The 26,317-nt window shown below is 47.4% G+C and overlaps 3 protein-coding genes and 1 pseudogene across 4 annotated transcripts; 2 read left to right on the top strand and 2 right to left on the bottom strand.

Moving 5' to 3' along the window:
- Positions 1–2,239: 2,239 nt before the first annotated feature.
- On the bottom strand, positions 2,240–4,691 carry LOC120697620. 2 transcript variants are annotated; one of them, XM_039980896.1, is made up of 3 exons: positions 4,514–4,691; positions 2,792–2,841; positions 2,240–2,651 (listed from the first exon to the last, which is right to left on the bottom strand). In XM_039980896.1, the coding sequence occupies exons 1-3, from the start codon at positions 4,583–4,585 to the stop codon at positions 2,369–2,371; spliced, it is 405 nt and encodes a 134-aa protein (XP_039836830.1). In that variant the 5' UTR covers positions 4,586–4,691; the 3' UTR covers positions 2,240–2,368. The 2 variants fall into 2 exon arrangements, with proteins under 2 accessions (XP_039836830.1, XP_039836831.1); XM_039980897.1 differs by lacking the exon at positions 4,514–4,691 and adding an exon at positions 3,878–4,478.
- A 325-nt stretch (positions 4,692–5,016) lies between these two features.
- On the top strand, positions 5,017–6,260 carry LOC120700610 (annotated as a pseudogene).
- Positions 6,261–9,598: 3,338 nt separating this feature from the next.
- On the top strand, positions 9,599–12,847 carry LOC120697619 (uncharacterized protein YwkD-like). The gene is made up of 4 exons (XM_039980895.1): positions 9,599–9,834; positions 11,457–11,546; positions 11,635–11,838; positions 12,438–12,847. Exons 1-4 carry the CDS (start codon positions 9,666–9,668, stop codon positions 12,524–12,526), a joined length of 552 nt encoding a protein of 183 aa, XP_039836829.1. The 5' UTR covers positions 9,599–9,665; the 3' UTR covers positions 12,527–12,847.
- Positions 12,848–16,990: 4,143 nt separating this feature from the next.
- Positions 16,991–18,638, bottom strand: LOC120700609 (protein ANTAGONIST OF LIKE HETEROCHROMATIN PROTEIN 1-like). The gene has a single exon (XM_039984857.1). The coding sequence runs from the start codon at positions 18,636–18,638 to the stop codon at positions 17,178–17,180; it is 1,461 nt and encodes a 486-aa protein (XP_039840791.1). The 3' UTR covers positions 16,991–17,177.
- Between the last annotated feature and the right edge of the window lie 7,679 nt (positions 18,639–26,317).

The following is a 26,317-nucleotide window of genomic DNA, read 5'->3' as shown; positions in this document are numbered from 1 at the left end:
TACCCTGCAACTGGGGTACCCACTCCTACTGTGCCAAGACTCGCGTAGTTATCCGTAACTACGCCCTAAGGAGCTAAGCAGCCGGACCCCTGGGGTCCGACTCCTTCTCACCGGACCAACGGTCCCGAACCCGCTTCCCGCTCGGGGACGGGTCCGGTGTCACCACGTGTCCCAGGGGTGGAAATGCTCAGCACCTATGGCCGCGGACCCGGACCCCTGCAGGTGGGTCCGGGACCTCCACGTGCCATCCGGACTCCCGCAGATGGGTCAGAGACCTCCACGTGCCTATCCGGACCACCGTGAGCTCTCGGCTCAGCTAGCTGCTCGGGGAGGGGTTCAGAGGCGCCACGTGTCACGCAGACGCGGGCGCGGGCGCAAGCCTCCCGCTGGAAGCTTGCCCACGTGTCCCGCATGTGCGGGCGCAGGCACAAGCCTTCCGCTGGAAGCTCCCTCACCCACCCGCATTAAGTGCGAGTGGTTGAGGCGTGCTCTGCTGTCGCTGGGCACGGGGCAGCTTTTGTCAGTCCACACTGTGGATCGCGAGTTACCGAGGTGGGCTCGAATGACCGCACAGCGGGTCGCGAGTTACCACGGGCGCCGCGCGCGCCTGTCCACCACAATAAGTGGAGGCGACAGCTCGCCTCTACATCATGACGCCTACGCCGCAGTCTACGTTGCTGGCACAACAGTCTACGCCGCAACCTACGCTACACTGGAATCACGCCGACGAGACAAGGCAAGCCCGGAGGAGATCTACGACATGCATAGCATCATAGTAGTGCTAGTCATTATGTTATTTAAATACATCCACATTTGGCCCATCTGTCGGGGTCCCAACGGCTATGTACGTGCCTCCCTTTGACTGTGAAAGGGAAGCACACGCTAGTCTCAGGACAAAGGAAGTGGACTCAGACTCTCTCCCTCACACTCTCAGCTCACCAGTTAGAACCACTCTCGAGCAATCTCTTGTGAGCACAGGCAATACAACACACAGTGGATGTAGGGTATTACGCTCCGGCGGCCCGAACCACTCTAAATCTTCTGTGTTCATCGTATTCTTGCATCTAGATCGGACTAATCCTAGCTACCCCCGAGTTCATTCTCCCTCAGGGCTTATGCGGGTGCATTCTGCCACCCGGCTGGGTTTACCACCCAACACTATATAAACTAGAAAAATCTATAGAAAAATCTAGATGAATCTACAGATAAACCTAGATAAATCTATAACTCAGTCGTATATGATCCAATAATCATAAAAATTTTACTGCGGCTCAATCATATAATGATTAGCCCAACATAAAAATTTCACAATAATTGGATGACGGAAACTATAGCTATAAATTAATTACAAAAAAGTATATATCTAAAGATATAGTAAAAAATTATACTAAAATATACCATATAATATGTTCACCGTGTATATCTACTCATGTGGAGTACAACAAAATTATATTTTCTATTTTATGATTTTTTGTGACTTACTATGATTTTTCAAAGATTTAGTTCAAATAAATATAAAAGAAAAATAGTAAAACCGTCCTCAAACCCGCTTAAGGAGGTCATGCGACCGGTTTCGAGAGTCCGAAGAGGCTAGTCGACCGGTTTTAAAGTTCAGAGAAGAAAAACGGACTCGGCCCAAATTTTAGAGAGACAAAAGTGACTTTTTCCTTTCTCGAACATCCTTGTGCCAACGAGCCTCGGGCTGAAAAAGCCTGCTATGCGCTTTGGGCCTTTCCGCCTTCGTGCTCCCGTCCACTGCAGCAAAGTTCCAGTTTTTGCTATAAGTTCAGTTTCTTTTGGGTAGGAAATTTAGTATTTAATTGCGTAATCGCATTTGATTAGTGTTCAATTGGGTTTATTTATCCTTGCGGACAAATCTATAATATTACACGCAGAATTTTAGAGGAACTACGAATTCTTTTCCAGAGTTTAACTAAATTCATTAATATTTATTACGATACTTCTTTAGTTTATTTTTTGTTGACCAATCCGTACCCTCATACAAACTTTGACCCTTAAAACTATCAGTTCGAATCTATGAAAGTTATACCAGATTGTTGTATAATTCTGTTAGTATTTTCTTAATACGAAGCAATCAAAATAATAACAGTCAAAGTCGTATCTTGGACCTTGAAAAGTCAGAGAGAGAGCCTGACATACTCTAGTTACTAACTAGAAATGCTCGCGGCATTGCCGCGTATGGCCATGTTGCTTACAACCTTGGTGTTGCAGAAACTAATTTAGTACTCCGTATTGCTTAGCTGAGGCTGTGAATTCATCACTTGTGCAGAACAATATATTTGAACAAGTAGGAGATACATTTGGTAATATGCATCTGAGATGTTGTTCCTTGGACTACTCAGATTAATTAACGAAACATGAGTATTGGGCTAAGATATAGGTGTCTGAATTTAAATTCAGAACTGAAATAATACCCTCTTTGAGATGTCCTCATTTCTGGAATATCATTTTCATTTATATACCACCGACATGCAGAAGTTCCACTGAGGAACTTGTAATCTTCTCGATATATTTTCATGAGTGTGCCCACAAATATTGCTATAACATGATGATTCTGGCCAATATCAAAGACTGCCTCAACATCGAATAGAAGAGCTTGTCCTGAAAGTGATAAATCAATTGTGTTTCCCCTGCAAGTAATTAAAAAAATAAGCATGGAAGCTGTATTATCTTTATATACTATATTGGTAGGATAAGTTAGTAATTCATGATAAAACAGGGAAAATTACACTTTGTAGTTTAAACAATGATGATGCAATATATGTTGTACCTTTTTTTCACTCCTGGTCTTTGCTTGGGATCAGTTCTTGTTGCTAGTTCCTGAAAATACATGGCGAGTTTTTGTCACAATAAGTAGTACTCAAATTGAAACAATGAAAATCAACATAGCATCTCATATAGTAATCTGACTGGGGTCACCCATCGATAAGCATATTTGTGGGATTGAGTTCTTGAACCCCTGTTTTTGTATCGTTTGATAGCAAGCTAGTTCATACATTAAATTGAAGGATTGTGAATTAAAGTGATATGGTGGAGGAGGAAGCAAGGTCTGAACGCATTAGAAAAAAGGATATGCCATGCCTCCGGCTGGAGATCAACATTAAGAACTACTGCATACGCTGGTGTACTTTCTTAAAAATTTCTTAAGAGGGAAAGGCAAAGAATTTTCTGCATGGTGTTCCCTAAATGCAGTAATATCTAGAAATCAGGCGTTGCACAAAAATTGGCTCATTAATCTAAATCATGACCCATATCATAAATAAGGCCTCCATCTTGGGAGAGTTTGTTAGTACTGGTGGCATCACCAGTTCAGTTATCTGAAATTTTTTAGCATGCACCAGTTCAGTTATCTGAAATTTTTAGCATGCATGACCCTGTTTAGATGTTCTGCATGTAAAAGATTTCATAGGTATGTTTGATGCCTAGCCTAAGAAATCTGGATGAACAATGTCTCAAGCCATATGTAACTGATGAGTATAACATTGTGTCCTCTTTTGTTATCCAGGTCACTACAGGTACTCATGAAATCATCGGCTCTTTACATGAGCAATTGCTGCAAGCTCTAATGACAGGTTAAGATGGGCATGAATCGATCCATCTGATCAGTTCTTCCTACGCAGATCCATGGAGTACCATGTAAAAGGCTGGGACCTCAAGGCTTCTACTTCAGCTTTCAAGCTAGATACATACGGTTGCACATCGACATGGCAGCTTGTAAGATGCATACAGAGCAAGCAGAAAGAATGAACTGTAGACCTCTTCTCTCTTTTAGTTAGCCTTACTTATTTCTTCCAATTCCTCAGCTGGAAACAGAACTACCAAAGGGAAGAAGACAGAAGGCAACAAAGGCGCATACAGAGTAACAGAGGTATGCTGCTTTATTTTCTTCCTTCCTAGCTAGCTGATCCATGGGCATGTTGCCGAACCCCGACAGCCCCACGTTGGAGTGGGCAATGGCGGCATCGGGGCCACAGTCGTTGAGCCGGTACGGGGCGCAAAAACGGCGCGACTGGAACACGTTCGGGCAGTACTTGCGGAAGCACCGGCCGCCGCTGAGCCTGGCGCAGTGAAGCGGCGCCCACGTCCTCAAGTTCTTCCGCTACCTGGACCAGTTCGGCGAGACCAAGCTGCACGCCGCGGCGTGCCCCTTCTTCGGCCACCCGAACCCGCGGGCGTTGTGTCTCTTTCCGCCGCGCCTCCGCTTGGGCAAGCGCGTATCTGCCGCTGGACCACCGCGCCTCGCCATGCTCCTCCTTGGCGAGAGCAGCTCGAGTTGGGGTCGCCGGGGTCGCTAGGGATGTCATCCCCGCCGGAGTTGTAGAGGTGGAGGTGGGCTCTAGCGCGGCCAGGTGAGGCGTCGTGAGGTTCAGGCAGAGGCGAATATAGGAAGGGTCGCGTATGTGAATGTGGGTTGTGGGGAGGCCGGCCTTGAGCCATCGAGCCACAGGAAGCAGATCGACGCTGTAGGAATTGCATAGAGAAGATCACTCACCTTTAGTTTGACGAAAGATTTCTTTTGCGTTTGGATTGCGACGGCAGCACGGATGGGGATGGGAACAAACATGTGCAGGTAAGGGAAGGGACGAAGGAAGAGGGGTAAAACGCTTTCTCTTCTGCCTGGGATTTCCCAAGGGTTCCGGAAGGCAGTAGAACTGCACACATGTACAAGCCACGTTGAAGGTTCCGGTGACATCCGATTTTCATCCAACGCTTGAGGGGAAGTAGGTGACGTGGCTCAATAGAATGCCCTGGTTTGGTGCAGAAATCGTAGTTAGAGATTAGGGGCGTTCGTCACCCGAAACGATTTGTACACGATGCTTATCACAACGTAGGATCATTTTATTTCTCATTTCTGAAATAAACACTGTCAGCATTGCAATGCCTTTTAAAGGTCAGATCTCTCGCACCTCCTTCCATTCCAATCTTTTCTGCTCGCATCTGCACGCAAGGTAGTAGACGGGCTCAATCTGTCTCTCTCTCTGCTGCCGCGCATCCATGGCCGCGTCGGCGTCGTCGGAGGTGACGGTGGAGGGCGTCGTCTTGCCGCCCGTGGCCTGCCCGCCGGGCTCCAGCAGGAAGCACTTCCTCGCCGGCGGAGGTGTGCGTCAGCATTCTGCGTCACAGTTTACGTTCTGCTACCGTGTTACGTAAGTTGGTGCAGAGTATCACAGTGCATGGCCATGACACGATTAGGTGTGCGAGGAATGGAGGCTGAAAGCAACTTCGTCAAGATCGTGGTCATCGGCGTGTACCTGGAGGACACCGCCGTGCCGGCGCTGGCCGGCAAATGGGCCGGCAAGACCGCCGACGAGCTCGCGTCGGACCCGCCTTCTTCCGCGACGTTTACACCGGTAAGCCGCAGATCCACACGCTCATCGGCTCACCGCCGGCCGGCGACTGGTGCTTACGTTACATGCGGTTTGACCATCTCACGCACGGACGCAGGCGAGTTCGAGAAGTTGACGAGGGTGACGTTCATCTGGCCGAAGACCGTCGCCGCCGAGGAATTCGCGGCGAAGGTGATGGAGAGCCGCGTGGCGTACCTCAAGGCCACCGGCACGTACACGGACGCCGAGGCCGCGGCCGTGGAGGAGTTCAAGGCGGCCTTCAAGAGCCATAGCTTGGCGCCAGTAACGTCCCGCCTCCCCGAGGCCGGCCCGCTTACATCGGGCAGTTTTCTATGATAGACTGTCCTCACAGACCAACACATGTTTTTTCTGTGCACTTTGTCCTCACTCGTGCGCACCCGGGAAGAAGTTCACGTTCAGTCACCCATCCCGAAATTGCTCTGAACCAAGCAAGCTTAACTTCGGAGTTTTTTTTGAGATCGGCTTCCGGAAAAAAATTACAACTTATTGATACGAGTATTCTATCAATTCTATTAAGCCCTCAGGCTGAGGTGTCACAGCGCCGGGCGCGTCCGTCCTCTTCACCCACTCGCCCGCCGGAGCCCTCACCGTAAGCACCCACCCGCACCGCCGCACGCCTGATGTTATTTACCCTATCCGATGGATTTACATTTACCTGCATATGTTTCAATTGATCTGCTTCATCGATCGATCCAGGTTGCCTTCTCCGATGACTCGTCGGCGCCGGGGGCCGGCGGCATCGCTGCCATAGAGAACAAGCCGCTCTGCGAGGAGGTGCTGGAGTCCATCATCGGGGAGCGCAGCATCTCGCCGGCGACCAAGCAGAGCATCGCGGCGAGGGTGCCGGAGATCCTCAAGGGCGGAGCATGACGACTGCATACTGCACGCGTGCTACGTGATCCATCGAGCAGATGCATGCTACACGCCTACACCGGCCGTCGATCTGCCGTGTTGTTTACTCGTTTCAGTGTTTGTCCGTGGTGGTGAAAGTGAAACTTGTCTTGTTCCAATTCCAGTTGTTACTTAATTACTTGTGCCGTTGTGCGTCCCCGCACAGTCGTGGGCGACATGGAGTACTCCGGATGCTAGCGCATACGGAAATTTAGCTGTAATTACCAGTTGCAAGTTGAGGTTATGGATGTCACTGAAAAAAATGAATTCTGAATGTGGTTACGGCCATTGGTGGACTCTTTTTTTCTTTTTCTTTTTTGAATCGGACGGCATATACTCCCTCCGTCCAAAAATAAGTCAAGTTTTAGAACGGATTAACAATGAGATAAAATGACTATATTTGCTCCTATTTATTACCATATTTAGTACTAATTGATTCTTGCATGCACATGCACTTTTTAAATACTAAGATAACATGACTTATTTTTTAGACAAATTTTGAATCCTAAAAATAAATAATTTTTTTAAGATGGAGATTGTATTTTTTGAGTAGTAATTCTTGCTTCTTTATTCAGGAACCCCGAGCTCAGCCAGATCGCGAGCCAAAATAACGTTTACAAATTCAGGGAGGGGATCCATCCAGACATTCGGATGATCCGGGTCCCGACATCGGCCAAGTTTAGCCAACTCGTGAGCAGCAAAATTACAAGAACGAGAAACATGTTTCACACTAGCAGAATTAAACAAAGTTGACATAAGAAACTTTGCCTCTCTGAAGAGCACACCACCTAGCGCTTGATCATGTTCAGTCGACTGCAGCGCCTTCACCAACACAAGCGAGTCCGATTCTAGCGCAATGTTCTGCACCCCCACCTCTGCTATCGCATTCAGAGCCTCAACACATGCATGGGCTTCAGCACAGAGAGCATCTGCTGCGATTTCGATGCATCCAGCCCCTGCCATGGCCGCCTTTCCTTCCGACTCCCGCATCACAAAGCCCCAAGCGCCTCTCTTATTTGCCACACTGAAAGCCCCATCAATATTAACCTTCCAAACACCTTCCGATGGAGGATCCCATCTTTTATCCTGACTTACTGACTCTGACACAGCATTCCCCATAACCTCCATGTGAGTGGAGATGTTGATCATCCGGGCTCTAAACAGCACCTCCTCCTTGGATCTCAATTTCTCCCCAGCATTCGCTTTGTTCCTGGCATCCCACCATGACCAAAGCAGGCCAATAATCGTCAGCTTCTTTTCTTCCTTTTGAGACAGGATGCACTCGGCAACCTGTGTTGCATGAGATAGTGAACACAGCTTGAGCCTAACATCCTCCAAGTTCATAGCTCTCCAGCATGCTTTGACATATTTGCACTTCAAGAAACAATGTCCTCCATCTTCATCCAGCCTCCAACAGATGGGGCATCTCGTATCAATCACCATCCCTCGCCTAGCAATGTTCATTCTCAGAGGCAAACTATTATGTGAAAACCTCCAGAAAAAATGGCGAATTTTTGGCGGGCACTTCAGCTGCCATACACTCTTCCATTTGAAACAAGGGGACCTTGATGACAGAGAGCTTGAGCTGCTTTCCCCCTGTTGATGGATTTTGTCCCTTGTCTTGCCATCATCTAACACATGATAGGCTGATTTTACTGAAAAGACACCCTTTTTGTCATAGTGCCAAGCCAACATATCCTCCATGCCTTGTTTAACAGGGATACACAATATACGAGCAACATCCTCTTCCAAGAACACCGACTGGATTAAGGCCCTATCCCAGTCACCACTTACTGGATCAATCAGCTCAGAAACCCGACGCAAAAGAGTATGACCACGTGGTGTGACAGGTCTTCTGGTAATGCCATCAGGTAACCAGGGATCAGACCAAATGTCAGTCTGTGTTCCATCCCCTACTCTCCAAATTAACCCCTTCTTAAGAGCCTGCACACCTCGAACAATATTGCGCCAAGAGTAAGAAATACCTGGTTTCTCCCTAACATCCACCAGATTTCCATCAGGGAAATATTTTGCACGTAATACTTGATCACACAAAGACTCCGGGTTAGTTAACAGTCTCCATCCTTGTCAGGCTAGCATAGCTAGATTAAAGAGATGCAGATCCCCTAAAACCGAGCCCACCATTCTCCTTTCTGGTGCATAGTTTATCTTTGGACAGCCAATGCATTTTATTCTCCTGATCTTGTTGTGCCCACCAGAAGCGACAAATCATTGTCATGATATCATCACATAGGGTTTTTGTCAAATCAAAACAAGACATGGCATAGCTCGGGATGGCTTGCGCCACGGCCTTAATCAGGATTTCTTTTCCAGCTTTGGACAGCAGCTTCTCCTTCCATCCCTGTATTCTTTTCCACACCCTATCCTTTAGATAAGTAAAGGTTTTCTCCTTTGATCTTCCCATATACAAAGGCAGCCCCAAATATTTCTCAGTACGGGCCTCCACATTTATTTCCAAAGCTGACATCATATGTTGTTTCTCTGCATTTCTTGCATTTTTGCTAAACATTATGGAGGACTTTTCCTTATTAATAATCTGCCCCGAGCAATCTTCATACAATGAAAGAATATGTTGCACACGATTTGCACTCCGATCATCTGTTTTCAGGAGTAGCAAGGAGTCGTCTGCAAACAAAAGATGATTAATGCTCGGTACATCTTGGCATACCGTCACTCCCACCAAATCACCATCCTCCTCGGCCGCCTGGAGTAGACATGAAAAAGCTTCAGCACACAGCAGAAACAAATACGGCGAGAGCGGGTCCCCTTGCCGAAGACCACGCTCAGGTATTATTTCCTCAGTGAGACCACCATTCACCTTAATTCGGTATTTGACCGTGGTGACACACTTCATGACTATATTCACCCATTCCTCACAGAATCCCAACTTATTCGTCATCATCTCTAGAAAACACCATTCCACACGGTCATAAGCTTTGCTCATATCAAGTTTAACGGCAGCAAAGCTTTTTGAATCGGACGACATATACTCCCTCCGTCCAAAAATAAGTCAAGTTTTAGAACGGATTAACAATTAGATAAAATGACTATATTTGCTCCTATTTATTACCATATTTAGTACCAATTGATTCTTACATGCACATGTACTTTTTAAATATTAAGATAACATGACTTATTTTTTAGACAAATTTTGAATCCTAAAAATAAATATTTTTTTTAAGATGGAGATTGTAGAGATTTGTTACAGTGCTCGGGACATTGCCACAAGGTGATGCCGTACCGCACATCATCCAACAGCCAAATGCCAAAAGGCCGGGCCACACAAAAGTAGAGGCCCATATAGCCCACAATCGTGAACAGAGAGCATCCGAGCATCTCTTGGAACTTGGAAGAGGGGCAGCAATGGCGACGAGGTGCGTCGCGTCTCTTCCCCTCCTCTCCGCATCCAGCGCCGCGGCGGCCAGGGCGCAGCCTATCCCATCCGCCGCCGCGCCCCGCCGCTTCCGCACACGCCTTTCGGTCGCCACAGGCGGGGAGCAGCAGCTCATCACGGCGCAGGAGCCGGCCCAGGGTGAGTTATTGGTTCTTGCTGATGCCTGCTATTAAATTCACTTGATTATTGATTACGCAAAACGGAGATCTCTTGCTCTGTATGAATAGTATTTAGGTGAATAAGTGTTCCGATGATTTTTTTTAAACGAAATTGTTCCGGTAATGGTTGAATTCCTGAATTCGGTCTCTTAATCGGGCCTGCTCTGTCCAAGAACCTTGTTGCAACATATAGTTGTGCAGTTAGCTCAGCACTTGCTCTAGGAGCTATTTGACAACTGGATCCGAAGTTGCAGATCCAATTTCGCGGCTGCGCATCTTTGCCAATAATTGAGAGGAAGGAGAAGGACCCATAGTGTCCCATTTGATGTTCATGCTCTGGGGCATATAGAAATCAATGATTTTATTTTTTTTTACATTGTCTATATTATGTTCAGGAAAGCACGTTGAAATTGTTCCCTGGAGCTTCGGCTGCTACTCTGAATAATTCGTGACTGCCTTACCTACTAAAAATCTAGCAAGCTTACTGAACAAATGGGTGTTGATTACTAATCAGTGCTCATAGGCATAATGCACAATTTCATCGACATTGTTGGTTCTTAGTAGAATGTATTTGTATGTTATTTTTTTAGAGAGCTCCAGGGACTAAAAAATACAACAGGGCGCACTAACCCATTTTGCTGAACAAATGGTCGTTGCTTACTATTCAGTGCTCCCATCTCACCTCTGCTACCAATCTGATAGCCTCTTTGGTCTTGACACCACATCTTCCAGCTTTTCCACCCATTGCTTATATGTCTCGAGGTGCCATGTTGGCCAGAGCAGCATCTAATCCTTGACCATTGGGATCACCTGGCATCACATCATCGGCATCTCCCGCCAAGTTCCTTTCTGAAAACAAAAAATGGTTCATGGGCTTCCACAGACCCACTGAGCAACAGAGCTAAAATTGAGAGCAGCATGTTTTTTAACACAAATCCAAAATCTGGCTATTGATTCAAAGCAAAATATAGCATGCAAATAGACGTCTTCAGCTAAGCGGCACCACATTTATTTTGCTACTGCGCACTCAAAAAGAGGACCAAGAGGTGGAGAATGCCTTCTTTTTTTGCAACAAAATAAATCAAGTTTCATCTTCTACTTTTCCTCTAGCTAAGTTAATATGAGCAGTCACAAGAAAACATGTACCCTGGACGGCGATGAAGCTTCTACACTGCTGGTGTAAACACAGGGGTGAGGCCCCCGAAATTGATGATTCTGTACAAGGATTGGGAAGAATACACCCCTGAGGAGGTGCGCTGCCAGATCAGGGCATCCTCCTCTCTTGTGAACACTAATGTTGATGCTATCTCCTCCCATTTCCTCCTGATGTAGCGTACTTCTCACATTGGTCTCATCCCAGACGTATACATACTCCCTGCCAAGCTAGATGAGCATGAACCCAGCCAATAATAGTGATGTAAAGTGCTTAGCAGGTCTTGACCTCTCTGTACAAGGCAACTATTTTTTGTAGCCTAATTTGCTACCGCCATGGAAGATTCAGCATTCTTGTGGCTACTTACAGACACAAACTGTGTATATTTTTTATCAAACTTCTTAACTAGCTTTTGTGTAAACAAAAATGCTGCCTGATCTTCTATGCAGAACCTGATTATGGAGTTGTTAGCCTTCATCATGTTGGGATTCTGTGTGAAAATCTTGAAAGGTCAATGGCGTTCTACAAGGACCTCCTAGGTGAGTTAGCTGTCTGTTTTATATGTTTTATACTTCTTTTGTTCTGCAGCTTGTGCTTGTAAAGCAAACTGATGCATTAGTCAATCAGGTCTTAAGGTGAATCCTGCTAGGCCAACCGACAAGCTGCCATACAGAGGTGCTTGGCTCTGGGTTGGTTCTGAGATGATCCACTTGATGGAGCTGCCAAATCCTGATCCTCTGACAGGACGCCCAGAGCATGGTGGGCGCGATCGTCATACCTGTATAGCAATCAAAGATGTGTTGAAGCTGAAAGAAATATTTGACAAAGCTGGTATGCCTGAATCTTTACTTTCCTTGGCTGCTACTTATTCTTTCTGCTTCTAATGTTAATGAAATAACTATACAGATTAAGGCATTAAGCAATGCTATTTGAGTCAAAACTGATAAGAATGGCCTATTAATGTTGCTGGCTTGCTAAATTAAAATCATGCTTAGGGAAAAAATAGGTTCCAGTAAAAACTTGCACATGATTGTAGGCAACCACATTGTTGGCTATTCAGAAGTAGCTATAATTTTACAGTAAAAATAATGATGTTTTGTCAGTCATGTGTTCAACAAATCTCGTATGATCTCAGTAAAGTAGATCCATGTGACTTTATAACATGAGATTCATGTTTCAGTTTCTACGTAGAACTTGTCTCTGATGTATTACCTCTTTTGTAATTACCTTTTCTTTTTGAACTTTGAGTCCTTGTAAAAACTAATGTGCTTTATCCCCCTTTTCAAAAAGTTGGAAAAGGTCATGCAGTGGGGAACTCCCTCACAGTTTCCAGCCAAAAAAAAAGTCTTTCATTAGATACATTACTGACCTGCCATTCCTTTACCAACCACCTGAAAATCTGATGGCGTTACTACTAAACTGAAATACAGGAATCAGCTACACACTCAGCAAATCTGGGCGTCCGGCGATCTTTGCAAGAGACCCAGATGGGAACGCATTGGAGTTCACCCAAGTGTAGCAACTGAAAGATGCCTTTTTTTTCGGCTAGAACATCTCATAGCCTTACACTTGTCAGGTACACTATACCTAGTTGTCTTAGACCTTGCTGCTGGCCTTGCTTGTAGCTATCAAGACCACGCAGAGGCAGGGGAATACAGCTTGTACATATGACATCAATAAAGTATTTGAGGTTGACTGGTTTCATGGGAGCAATTTGTATCTCCATATACAAGCATTCTAAATGTCATCAATTTGGTTTCTATTACTCGAGGGCATAGAACTTGAAACCAGAATGATGCAATCATTTACCAAACCATATGACTATGTTTCTGGACATCAATTGTCATTTGTGCCTTGTACATTTATTTCTTTAATCTGTACTTCAACTTCTCGCCAAGCATGTCTCAGCGGAGGGAAAGGAGAACTCCAAGGGAAAAAGAGTTATGTTTTGCGGAGAAATCCACTTGAATTCCCTAGTTATGTGCAAAGCACATTCCAATGTGAAGGTTTATATGAAGATTATGCAAGTATTGTATAGGTCATCAGTTTAGTTGGGACCCAACTGCTGATATTGACCTCTTTTCTGGAGAGCGGTTGTATTCTTATGAAAGGGGAATCCTAAATTGCAATCAAGTGTCTTTCTCCAAGTCACTATACTGTGCTCAATATTTTCTTGTGCCCTCCTTTATTTTTTGCCCCGTCTCCGTCTCCAATGATCATCACCAACAAGCGGGTTAAGGGCAGGGTTAGTTGATGTGGTTTTTCCAGCAATGCTTCAATGGAAGGGTTTGAATTCACCAATGTGCTCATTGTACTTGGCTTTGATGGCACGTTGAACTTGTTACTTGTGTACAAATCAAACTCGATGGAAACTCCAGAAAATGTATCAAGGACTTTTCCAGCTTTAACTTAGACCAAGGTTGTTGATTCTGGCTCCTGCAATTCCGTTGACTATCTCGATGATACTGTGGTTAAGTACCCTGCCACCTTGAACATGAGCCTTCCAACATCCTTGGGACAATACCTTAGTTTTCCAATGTGACGGTGTGTCATACGCATGCTACAACCATCGTGCCCACTGAACAATCGAAATGCACCGTTGCTATTCTCTAGCCATGAGGCACGCGGTTCGTCGCGCCCTCCGAGCGGAGCGGAGCCAGCAGCCGCGACCGTGACTTCCTGTCGGCAGACCAGCCATGGCGGCTTGCCACGCAACTTTTATTGGCACGTGATTTGACCTGATGCAATTGCTATCTCGTACTGCCTTGCATAAGCTGGTATTGCTTGGTTTCGAAATCGGAATAATTCACATCCCTTTGAGCAACGGTGCTGGAATAATCCTCTCCTGCTATTTTGTGTATGGCTGTAATTTCTTCCAGAATTACAGGCATACAACTCCGTTTGGTGCTGTAACAAATAATCCCAGATTGACATCAGAAGGTCAGAACACAAAGATCTGCTGGAACTGAAGAAACGGTCATCAGGAAGATATGCTTGAGCACTACATCTTTGAGGAGAATATGATTGAACTCTTTTGAACTGGAGCTCCGAGCTCCAACCTCCAACCTGTGCAGTGTCCGAACTAGAGAGAAAATTAAGGGGTGCACACAAACATATGAAATAGTCAATTTCGTCCTCAAAACTTTTTAGCCGAAGCTTAACTTCGTTCCTAAGCTTCCAAAACGACATTTCAGTTCTTAAACTTCTCCATCCGGTTCAATTTAGTCATCCTACATGACATGCCATGTTGGCATGCCTCTCGCATATAGTCAACTATGGTTCATAAAAAGAATTAATATTTCTACAAATTTAATCATTATAATAGTTTCACATTGGCGAAAATAAAACGGTGTGCAATTTTTAAAGAAGGGAGTTGATCCCAAACATATGTGTTATACACTACAAAACTTTCTTTTTGTGAAAATAAATTTATGTAGACTCATGTTAGAGTTTTGTTGCACCATCTTTAAGCTAAGTATGTGTGAGCCAATATATATTGCTACTAAAAAATAGGAATACTTAGATGCTGATATGGCATGCCAACGTGGCAAGAAACATAGAATGATAAGCTGCATGAAAAAAGTTGAGAACTAAAGCAGTAATTTTAGAAGTTTAGGAACGAAGTTGACACTTAATTAAAAGTTTTAGAATGAAATCATCTATTCCGCCAAAGAAACACATCTTTCTTTTAGTTTTGCATTGATTTTCTACAAAAAATTGATCTAATTTTATCAACTAATTATATACTATGTATTGATTTCATCTTCCTGCACTTTGTGGTATTTATGGGTGGGCATTTGGGTAACCCGAAAATTTTGGGTCGGGTTTTCAAAAATTCGGGTTTTCAAAACTCAAACCCGAAATTAGCTATGAAAAAGTGATACTCGACAAATCGGGTACCCGATATTTTGGGTTCGGGTTCGGGTTCGGGTATTCCCGAAATACCCGACAAATACCATGGATCTGCATCAACCAGACTGAGATCGAGCGATTATTGTGGACGGATGGGACGAGCTCAGATATGTGGCGAGGCCATGGCGCTGCATTGATTCGCCGAGACTCCCGACCTCCAGGCTCCAGCTTGGGGGCACGGCGTGCGTCACAGCAGGTAGCAGTCTGGAGGTGCGGCTGCAACCTGCAAAGTGCAAGGATGCAGTGCGGGGGCGCATGCGCGCAGGCAGTCGGAGGCGGCGGCGTGGAGGAAGGCAGGCAGCTGGGCGCTTCCGCGCTTGGGCGACGGTCGACGGAGAGAGGTGCGGAGGCCGGAGAGAGAGAGGACATGTAGAGATATTTTTTAAGGGAGGTGAACGGAGTGGTTGGCTTCGTGGGCTGTACAGGACATGGAGGCAGTGGGCTAGTTGGGCTGAAATTGTATGGAGTTAAAGGAGTTAGACAGGCCTCATATAATTTCGAGTATTTCGGGTAGTTCGGGTACCGTGGCTTGAAACCCGAATTACCCGTAATAATTTTGGGTACCGTGGGTTGAAACCCGAATTAGCGTTCGGGTTTTTCGGGTTCGGATCTTTCGGGTTCGGGCTCGTTTTTTTCGGTTTCGGGCTTCGGGTTTCGAGTAATTTGCCCACCCATAGTGGTATTGCAAACGGAAGGGTACTTTGTGAACACAACTGAAAACCAGGATCATCCTTTTGCTCAAGCTCAACTCTTTACTTTCTACTCAGTGGCGGATCCACAGGGGGGGCTGAGGGGGCTCCAGCCCCCCCTACGGGCTGCAACCTCCATTGGAACAAGGGGAGCTAGAGGAGGAGAAAGTGAAGGGAGAAGAAGAAGATGATGAAGAAGAAGGCTTCAGCCCCCCCTATGGTTGTGACTTGGATCCGCCACTGTTTCTACTTGCTAGGATGGTGACCAAATTAAACATCAACATGTGACTTTTAATAGTTTGCAGGGGAATGGGATGCATGGGCGATAAGAGAAAATGATGTAGCCACGGCCACAGCTCATTGCCCAGAAGCTATTAGGATTTAGGGAAGTCTTCATAGATGCCAAAATGTAGGTGCAGATCCAGTGGTGAGTCTGGAGAGGCTCTAGCCCCTTCTATCGCCGCCGGATCCATGGAGCCCCCCTCCCCCCCACTGTTAGAAAAAGAGTCATTCGTCCACCTCCAGTTAGTACCGGTTGCTTTAAACCCGGTACTAATGCCAATTTAGTACCGGTTCTATAACACATTGTCCTCCGGAGCCATTTAGTGCCGGGTGGTGTTATAACCCGGTATTAAATGGCTCCCGGGGCCTCCCAACCATTTAATACCGGGCTGTAACACCATCTGGTACTAAATACCACTATTTAGTACTGGGTGGTGTTATGGCCCGGTACTAAATGGTTCATCCTGGTTACATTAAAAGGATAACATCTTCTATCCACTCACATGTGCTGTGTGGGTGGGATGGTAAAGGAGACTACACGCGAGGTCACAGATCACAAGTTCGAACCCCGGTGCACACACAGTTATCCCGATGTATTTTTTTCTAAAGGACGGCATGCAGCCGGTACTAATGGAGCTTTTTCTTGTAGTGCCCCCACCCACCCACACACAATTTTTGCTATGGATGGACTGCGAGGAGGGTTGAAGTTATCTACTCCACATGTTTGGCAAATGACCTGTTTGGCAAAGTACATTTTCTGTTTGCTTTCATTTGTTTTTTCAACGAAGAATAGTTTGGTTGCCAGAATTTGCAGAAAACTTTGTTCCTGAATTATTTTACAATCACGTCACATATAGTCAAGTTCCTTAACCAAAAATAGCAGGAAATAGCTGTGCACGATTATCAGGTTGCTCAGTCTCACATGAGATGATATTGAGATTATGATTTCCTGCTTCTTCCAATTGAGCAAACTTGGATTGGTAGGACGTTGGGTATTAGACAAACTTGGATTACGTATTCTGTTTGCAAATTGCAGGTCAAATTCTTATGAAGTTCCTAGCAGATGCTTCAAAAATAAAATCCTATCATAAAGTGTGCCTCTTATGATAATCTAGGGACATGCGCTTTCCAACATCCTTGATACAAGACCTGTATACTGTTCTTTAATTTTAATTTCACTGTGACAGTATGTCACGCATGCTACACCAATTATTTATTATGCTTACTGAACTTTGAGGATCTATTCTTGCTACAATCGAAATGCACCGTCGCTATTCGCTAGCATGGCTACCGTACCGTGGATCGGAGGCCGTGCGCGATCCTGTCCCGCACGTGCGCCGCCGCTTCGGAGGACGCAGCATTGTGATGAGCAACGTCGTCGTCCTCGAGCTCGTACTGCATGAGGTCGGGGTCGAGCCCCTCGCCGGCGCGCTCGCAGACGTTGTGAAGCACGCAGCAGGCTGCGATCAGCCTGAGGACGTCCGGAATCTTCACCTCGGTGCGCCGCTGCAGGCAGCGCCACCGCGCCTTGAGCCGCCGGACCGCGCCCCGCGCCACGCCGCGTGCGGCGGCTACCCGCTCGTTGAACTTATGCTCCGTCCACGTCAGGTTCCGGTGCGCGTAGGGCACGAGCATGGAGTCCGTTAGCGGGTAGCTCGCGCCGCCCACCAGCCGCTGCTCCTGCCCGTGGTTTCCCCCGAGCAGCCCGGCCTCGCCGCGGCGCGCGGACAGCGCCGAGTTGCCAAGCACGGCGGCGTCCGACAGCGATCCCGGGAGGCCGATGTACACGTTCGTGAACGCGCCGTCGGCGTCCGAGACGGTCTGCACGGCCACGGAGTAGGACGCCTTCCGGTTCCGCTCCGTCAGGTGGCGGTCGTAGTAGGCGGCGACGTTGGCCTTGGGCGCGACGATGGGAACGTGCGTGGTGTAGACGGCGCCGATGACGCCGGGTAGCCCGGAGGCGGCCTCGAACCTGGCCGCGACGGCCTCTGCGGCGGTGGGGTCCGGCCAGCGGATGGCCACGGGCATGAGCACGGTGGCGAGGGCGCGGCAGACCTGGAGCACGATGATGTGGCAGGTGGAGATGCCGAGGCCGAAGAGGCGGGAGACCTCGCGGAGGGGCTCCGCCGTGGCGAGGCGCCAGACGCAGACGGCCACGCGCTGCCGCACGGGGATCGCGGCGCGAAGCGGGGTGTCCTCCTTGGCGACGGAGCCGCCGAGCGCGTCGCAGAGCGCGGCGAACGTGGCGCGCGACATGCGGAAGGCGCGCCGGAACTCGGCGTCCGGGCACGAGGGCCCGTTCAGGCGGTCCCACCACTCGGTGCTCCGCTCCCGCACCCACACCCGGCGGCTGGCCCTGGTGCTAGCTACTCCCGCCTGGACCGCGTTCTCGCCGCCGCTCCCGGGCGGCGAGCTTGCCATTTGCCCTCCTCGCCTCCTCTTGGCCGGCCTCGAGGCGCCGGCAGTGAATTCATGGCGCGCCCCCACAGGGACAAGAGGAGTTGGCGGTGGGCCAAGGGTAACCGGCGCCGGGAATAGTATGGCGGCGGGTTGGTCGTGTTGTTGACGGACGGAGAAGGTTGAGAGGGTGGTGGTATCGGCAGCGAAGGACTCGTTAGCCCGTGGTGGCTCGCCGCCGCCACCGTCGTTCATGGCGAGGAGCTCGGCGACGATGGAGGAGAATTCCGGGTCATTGGCGGCGCCGAAGATGGGTTGGGGAGACAGGAGCGGCGCGAGGAAGGTGTCCATATGATCTATACGGCAGCTTTTGTATGTGATCAGGTCGCGTGAGCTGCTGCCGGCACTCAGCTTCCTGCTTCGGGCGAGTGAGGGCGGCAGGAGTGGCGTGACTATGGTCTGTTTAGTTGAAGCGCAAAAAAAATTTCGTTGGAATTTTACTAATTTGAAATATTAAATGAAGTCTATTTATAAAATTTTTTACACAGATGGATTGTAAATCGCGAGACGAATCTAATGATGATAATTAATCCATGATTAATCAATAATTAACTAATTGTTACTGTAGCATCACTGTTGCAAATCATGGATTAAGTAGGCTCATTAGATTCGTCTCGCAATTTACAGCCCATCCATGCAAAAAAAAATTTATAAATAAACTTCATTTAGTACTCTATATATGTGTCGAAACATTCGATGTGATGGTTTTTTTTCGGGGTTTATGGGTGGGCCTATATATATGTATCGGGATCGGGGCGTGGACTGGTCCTCCATCCGAGCTGTCCAGTCCAGGTGCCCGTTTCTGTCAGCACTCAATAGCCCCTGCTCGTTGTGGGGACAGGGCCACAGGGGACCGCTTTTTAAAGTATGCACAATATATCTATACCATGTAGTTTTTCATGCTACATTTGATAAAATTTGGCCAAACTTGTTCAAGAATATAGTGTCATTAGGGCTAGTGGTCAGTATTGGCCACATTTTGGGATTGAAATGCTGCTTTTATTTATACCATCCGGTAAAAATTTCCCCTCTACTCTGTGACACCCCGGCCCATGGCTTAATAGGATTAATAGGATACTCATAGCAACAAGTTGCAACTTCTTTTCCGGAAGCCGGTCTCCAAAGAACTCCGAGGTTAAGCGTACTTGGCCCGGAGAAATTTGGTGATGGGTGACCGACCGGGAAGTTCTTTTCGGGTGCGCACGAGTGAGGACAAAGTGTGCAGAAAAGACTGGTGTTGGTCTGTGAGGATAGTCTATGTCCTAGAAAGCAGTCAGATGTAAGCGGGCCCGACCTCGGGGTGAATGGTATCAGAGCCGACTCTCGCGGTTTCACGGGCACGTACGGGCGTAAGTGCGGAGGCATGAGCACGGGCGCGTGGGGGCGCAGATGCCACCGGCATGTGCACGGGTGCGTGGCGGGTCAGTGCGCGGGCATCTGGGATGCGCCGTTGGCACTGGACGCACGGACGTGGCACAGGGACCGTTGGCACTGGACGCACGGACGTCGCACAGGGCTGCTGGCACTGGACGTACGGGACGTGGCCAAGAGAGGACGTTCCTGGCTTGGGATTGACCGACGAGGACGTCGGTCTCTTAAGGGGGTGAGCATGTGACACCCCGGCCCAGGGCTTAATAGGATTAATAGGATACTCGTACCAACAAGTTGCAACTTCTTTTCCGGAAGCCGGTCTCCAAAGAACTCCGAGGTTAAGCGTGTTTGGCCCGGAGAAATTTGGTGATGGGTGACCGACCGGGAAGTTCTTTTCGGGTGCGCACGAGTGAGGACAAAGTGTGCAGAAAAGACTGTTGTTGGTCTGTGAGGACAGTCTATGTCCTAAAAAGCAGCCAGATGTAAGCGGGCCCGACTTCGGGGAGGCGGGACGTTACATACTCAACATTATTACAAGGTAAATTTTGTTTTAGAAATAGTTAGACATTATAAATTTTGGATGGCATTTAGTTACATTAAAAATCATTTATAGCATATACAATGGGATGCATATATATTTCAAAGTACTTTCACACGTACTGATTTAGGAATAAAAAATGGTCAAAGTCTAACTTAAAATACACAGACCAAATAGATAATGGATAGAATAGAAACATGGTAGTATATACTAATATAACATATATACATATAGCATATGTATACGCTTAGATTGTTTTGAGGAACGTGAAACTATGATTGATTTGGACGTACACACGGCACAGCTAGCTTGGACCAACCAACAAATCGGGACATAAACATATCACATCTGATGAAAGTCCTTATCTATATCAACGTGTGCTGAACTGATGCAGGGGAGCGGTCTCCAACCGTCCGGGGCCTGAAGTTGTTTTGTTTTGCTCAGTTGTCTTGAACTCAGTAGTGTAAAACTTGGTCTGTAAAATTATTTGGAGGGTGCTGCGATCTGGGAACCTTGGGTCACATATTTGCAGCGTGATCTAGTCTGAATCAGACTATTCCCTCTCTTTTCTCCCCCCTCTTTCCTTCTCCTCTCCTTCTCTCCCAATAACTCTGTGAACTGTGCGGAATTTCCATTGGGTGCAATGTAAATGGAGGATGCCTCGCGTCGAAAAAAATCAACGTGTGCTGCGGGGTGCACAGTCTAGGGTTTACCACACTTTGGATACATACCACGCACACTATTCGACGAGACCACGTGATCTTAGCTTAGCCCCCCAGACGACGACTACGCGCAGGGGGCGAATCCCCCCCCCCCCCCCCCCCCCCCCCCCACCCACCGCGCGTTTTCTTTGTGGACTAAGGCTGTCCGGCCGCCGTCCGTCGACCTCGACGTTTCATGGTCAATGGCTGCATGCCTGTTTTTTTTTCAACGGTACGGTATACAGTACGTACGTGTCAGGACAGTTAACGACTATAGATATGGAGGCCAGAAATAATGATATCTCTCCGTCTATGTTGTGTATAGTAACTATCTTAGTATGAACGAAATGCAATTTCTTCCTATATAGCTTTGGCGTTTTCTTCACCATGCCACATATAAATTGAGTATGGCCATTAAGTTGGAAAAAATGCAACTCTAATTATGCATAGCGGTCAACTTTGTTTGAAATGGCATAATAAGGTTTGTTTTCTCTATATATATCATTAATAAAAGGGTTTGTTTGGATGAGTTCCTAGGTTGTAATAATATTGGAAAATTACTCAATCTGTTCCAAATTATTAGTTGTTTTGACTTTTCTAAGTATATAATTTTTGTTATGCGTCTAGATATATATTGTCTATAGTAAAATCTATGTATCTAGAAAATCTAAAATGACTAATAATTTGGGGTGGAGCACCGGTACAGAAAATGGTCTTCAATCCTTGATATTTGTCTCAGCCATATTTGGACCCAAGACTAATTAGTCTCGAGTCCAATGGCTAGGAGGCATGGGGGACTTTTAGTCCCGGTGAGAGCCTCCAAGCAGGACTGCTCCACAGTTTAGTTGAAAAAGAAAGCAAGTAGAGTCACATGTGCTGGGTAGGTGGGGGTTTGCATCCTACCACTATCTGCGGCTTGACTTGTCTGACACTGCACGAGGAACAAAAGACCCAGACTTGCATTGACATGGACTGCATTAGGGTAGGGAACTAGGGATTCATTCTCCGCAAGCTGCTACACATATAGGGTGATAGACAGAACGGATTCTGACCGCCGCTGAACCTAACAGAATTGAATAATGAAACAGAAGCAAATGACTCTTGGCGCAGCGAAACTCTTGAGCATCAATGTGTGCTATGGGGGAGCAGCACGCGGAGGCTCCACCGTGCGTGGACGGCGGCTGTGCGAAGCCATGGATGGATCACCTCACCTGATGACGACACCACCACATGACATGAGCACGCGTGATCGGCCAGCTAGTAGCTAGCCCTAGCTAGACGACGGCGAGACGGGACGAGGTGAAGGGACGGCGAGGCGTCGCCCTCTATGTTCGATCAGGCGACGACCTCAAACCCTCTCGGTCTTGCGGAGAGGACGACAATTGTCCTATGCATGCTAAACACTCTACTCTTTGAGTTTATTTCCTTTCTCTCATCTGCACGAGGAAGGGATGAATTACAAGCTAGCTAGATCAATCGACAGCACTGTCGCTTCACATGAAACAAACTAGGGGCCCCGGCCGGATTCTCGCTGGTATATCATTGTCGCTTCACACGGGACATATATTGGTGCGTGCTACCTGCTTGCTGAGAGCCAGTGTGTGACAGAAAGAGATCACTGATCCTGACAGGCCACCTTGACAACAGAGATCTTGACAGTTACGTGACCAGCCAAGCAAGAGGTTGGTTTCGGCGTGCCGTTACACACACAGGGTTGGCGGACTGGGACAGACCCGCCGAGCTAAGATGTTTAATTTAACGTAATTATCATCATTTGGCGCATTAATTTAATTAAGTGTAATTTGGCAGTCTGTTTCTAACCCACAGACCGATCGAAACACACCAGAAGTCTTGCACGAAGCCGAGCGCAGAAGGTACCAACATGATGCATGATAAAATATTACAAAAATAGTAAATAATATTAAGACTTTTACAAAACAGCTTCAAATTTAAAATGCACATAATAAACAATAGCAGCAGAAGAGAATCTAACTTACAGAACATTTTTACTAGAGAATAAATAAAACAAACTAAATAAGTCGAGAACTACTGAGACGTGAAGACAAGACGCCATATCGAGCCCACCGATGTGAAGCCTAGTTAGCTCCTATACCTGAAATAGGGTAAACAACAAACCCTGATCAACTAATACTAAGCAAGACTTACCCGACCAGTGGGTATACTTAGCCCACATATCTAGACATGCAAGACTTTTGGCTGGTGGCTTATTTTGCAGAAAACAGCGACTAAAGTAATTCCTTAATTTCCATATTTTAGCTCCAGATTCTATATAAATTAACTCTAATCTAATATTTCCACGAATCATAAAATATCAAACATAGTGGTGCAATCAATAATAATTCAATGTTTTCATCATCATAGATATATAAATATACTTATTATCCCATCATAATACTACGATGCGACGCAGTGATCAAGGTGCTCATATCCGAGAGCGACTGACGGCGAATCGATCCGATTTAACCTTACAAGGTGGACCTAACCAACATGGCATGCGTATGCCCCGTCAGACCACACGCACCAACCTTTCTCCTCCCCGCCTCGAACTACAGAACCGCCCCACCTGCATACAGTCAGCTGAGCCCTACGAGAGACCACCAAAAATAAACATATGCATCCCGATTCTCCGCGGCCACTCGACTCGCCCTAAGGGGTGGGTAGAAGTTCTGTACTTTCGAAGCAAGGCAGTACTGGGCTTACCGGTTTCGACTACCTCCTACTCCCGGTATGCGGTTAGTACAAATCAAACATGATCAGCAGGGCCAACAACGGTACGGTCCTTAACCGACCCAGACAGGACTAAGACACCCAGAAACCCTGTCCTGCTGCCATACCTACATATCCTCATCATTCTTGTCCGGTCTCAATTCTCCATTCATTACATATCAAATTCAACAACTCATATACTGAAATATTAATATGTCTTGTATCTCGCGAGTAACCGGAAATTACTCGACTTCTAATCATCCTATTTCTCGCGAGTGACCAGAGATCACTCGTCTTCTACCGATAACCATTAAGCATAGCACTTCTATCATCTTATACATACTAGTATAACTCAAGGGAACCTAGGGATCATGCAATTAGGGTTCCAAATAATTTCTAAACCTAATGCACAAGTAATAGAGACATATTTAGGGGTCATAAATTTGAAATAATAGGATGTGCACCGGGGCTTGACTGAGAGTAACACTAAGTTAGTGTTAATATTATTTTCGGCCTTGGGCCCTTCCGACCTTGGCCCGGGTCTTCGGTTGTGTCAGCGGGTTCTTCCATCTTCTGGAGATGTCCACCGAACACCGTCTTAAGGTTCGGCTCCAACACCGCGTGCTCCACGTCCACACGTGTATATCTAGCGTACTTAAATGAGGTGCAATAATGCATATGCATGAATATATATGAAATGCCAATTAAATGCATATACATTGGTTATAAATTAGTGCAACTAAAATTTCCTACTTACAAAAAGAACTATAAGTATAATGGACTAGCTGACTGTCCGCTATGCAGCAGCGGACTGTCCGCAGCTCAATTTGCCGACCTACCAGACCACTAACGTCTCTGGATAAACTTAGAACTATAATGCGGACTGTCCGCGATCCAAGAGCGGACTGTCCGCAATACACCTCCACCAACCCACCAGAACCCACGACGTCTCTAGACGAATTTCAAAACTCTCCGGCGGACTGTCCGCGCCCAAGTGGAGGACCGTCCGCGGTTCAACTCGGCCGACCCACCAGAACCACCAATGTTTCTGGAGAACTTCTAGACTGACTGGCGGACTGTCCGTTCACCCTTAGCGGACCGTCCGCTATACACCTTCGCCAATCCACCAGAGAAAACGACGTCTCTGGACAAATTTCTAATCCTAACGGCGGACTGTCCGGCCCTCCTTAGCGGACCGTCCGCAGTTCAATTTTGCGAACCATCAGAGACAACCACGTCTCTGCACAAACTTCTAACCTGGCCCGCGGACTGTCCGACCCTCCTAGGCGGACCGTCCCTTTGACATCGTACGACAGGCGGCAGCAAGTGCCGCGGCGGCGGCGGCCGTTCACCGGCGCCGGCGGCGCACAATGGAAAGGGAAAAAGGCCGGGGAGCACAAGTAACTCACCACAAATTCATTCTTGCGGTCGGTTCGGGCGGAAGATGACCGGAGAAGCGGATCGACGGTGGAGCAAAGCTTCAAGCGGCTCCAATGGTGACCGGTGGTGGTTGGGGAGATTCCGGCCGGGGAGAAGCCGGGCTGGGGGTTGGAGAAGGTGGAGGAGGTGCTGGGAAAGGTGCTCGTGAGAGGAATCGAGGTATAGTGGCCGGAGGAGGGAGATCGAAGGAAGGGGGCGACGGCGGGGCGAGCGGACGAGCGGAGCTCGTCTCTGATCGATGGAATGAGGAGGAAGGAGGATATGACAACCGGAGCCCACAACTAGATAAGTATCTGGGTGTTACCTGGGCGGACCGTTGCCGCCCCAGAGCGGACTGTCCGCGAGGCAGGGTGTTACACGGCCCCTGCAGCAGCCTCTCATCTCGGGTGCTTTCAAAGGAAGGGAAGAAACATGTTCAGTACAGTCATGGTCATGGCCGGCAGCTCACATTTCCCAGATAGACAGCTGCTTCTGCTTGACGGCGCCGAGGACCTGCGCCGATCCACACGTGAAAATCATCGCGATCAAGGTGTTCGGCGCTCGTGCCCTATTTATTTTCAACCAATACAAGCAATCCGGTAATGACGTGGAAAAACTAAAATACTGCCCGTCAAATTCAAAGATAGCGCGGCAAGGCCACGTCCTGGGATTTCTTTTTTCTTATTTTTTTTGAAGGAAGGATTTCTTATTCTTCTAGTAATAATAATACTCTAATAACGTTCCTCGTGTAGGATGCCTAATTTTCGACGTGCCGTGGACTTTAGAGGAATTGTAGTGCTCTTTAAGTAGGGAACATATTAGGCGCAAACTAACATCTCCGTACAAACTATGGAAACTTCAATCTGGGCCATCAGATTAACATCCAAGGGGAGGGGCGCAGGGGTGGGAGGGGGATTTGTAAAAGTGTGATTACCCAATTCAAGGGCGGGTTCAGATTGTAAAATTACACAATCCCCCATGCCCCTTAGATGTTGATCCGATGATTCGGATTGAAATTTTCATAGTTTGCACAGAGAGATTAGTTTGGACCTAATACGTTCCCCTTTAAGTATTGTGGGCTTGCTGCAGGTTGTTGGACCCCAAGTGCCTGGCCTGGCCTGGCCTGCTCACTTCTCTCTTCTTCCCAACCAAGCTTCTCAGGAAGCCAGTATGACTTGTGATGTGAGGATCGAGGGAGGATTGGAGGAAGGGAC

The sequence above is a fragment of the Panicum virgatum genome, chromosome 3K (genome assembly GCF_016808335.1).
Source record: "Panicum virgatum strain AP13 chromosome 3K, P.virgatum_v5, whole genome shotgun sequence".
Classification (NCBI taxonomy): domain Eukaryota; kingdom Viridiplantae; phylum Streptophyta; class Magnoliopsida; order Poales; family Poaceae; genus Panicum; species Panicum virgatum.
Note: the sequence above shows the minus strand (reverse complement) of the source record. Positions and strands in the feature narration are given on the sequence as shown.

Bases quoted from the DNA above. Each gene is read 5' to 3' on its own strand.
- LOC120697619 (XM_039980895.1), top strand. From the start codon at position 9,666: ATGGCGACGAGGTGCGTCGCGTCTCTTCCCCTCCTCTCCGCATCCAGC. The intron at 9,835-11,456 runs GTGAGTTATTGG...TCTTCTATGCAG, and splicing joins GGCGCAGGAGCCGGCCCAGG to AACCTGATTATGGAGTTGTT. The intron at 11,547-11,634 runs GTGAGTTAGCTG...TTAGTCAATCAG, and splicing joins GTTCTACAAGGACCTCCTAG to GTCTTAAGGTGAATCCTGCT.
- LOC120697620 (XM_039980896.1), bottom strand. From the start codon at position 4,585: ATGTTTGTTCCCATCCCCATCCGTGCTGCCGTCGCAATCCAAACGCAA. The intron at 2,842-4,513 runs GTGAGTGATCTT...ATGTATTTTCAG, and splicing joins AATCTTTCGTCAAACTAAAG to GAACTAGCAACAAGAACTGA. The intron at 2,652-2,791 runs GTACAACATATA...AATTACTTGCAG, and splicing joins AGACCAGGAGTGAAAAAAAG to GGGAAACACAATTGATTTAT.
- LOC120700609 (XM_039984857.1), bottom strand. From the start codon at position 18,638: ATGGACACCTTCCTCGCGCCGCTCCTGTCTCCCCAACCCATCTTCGGC.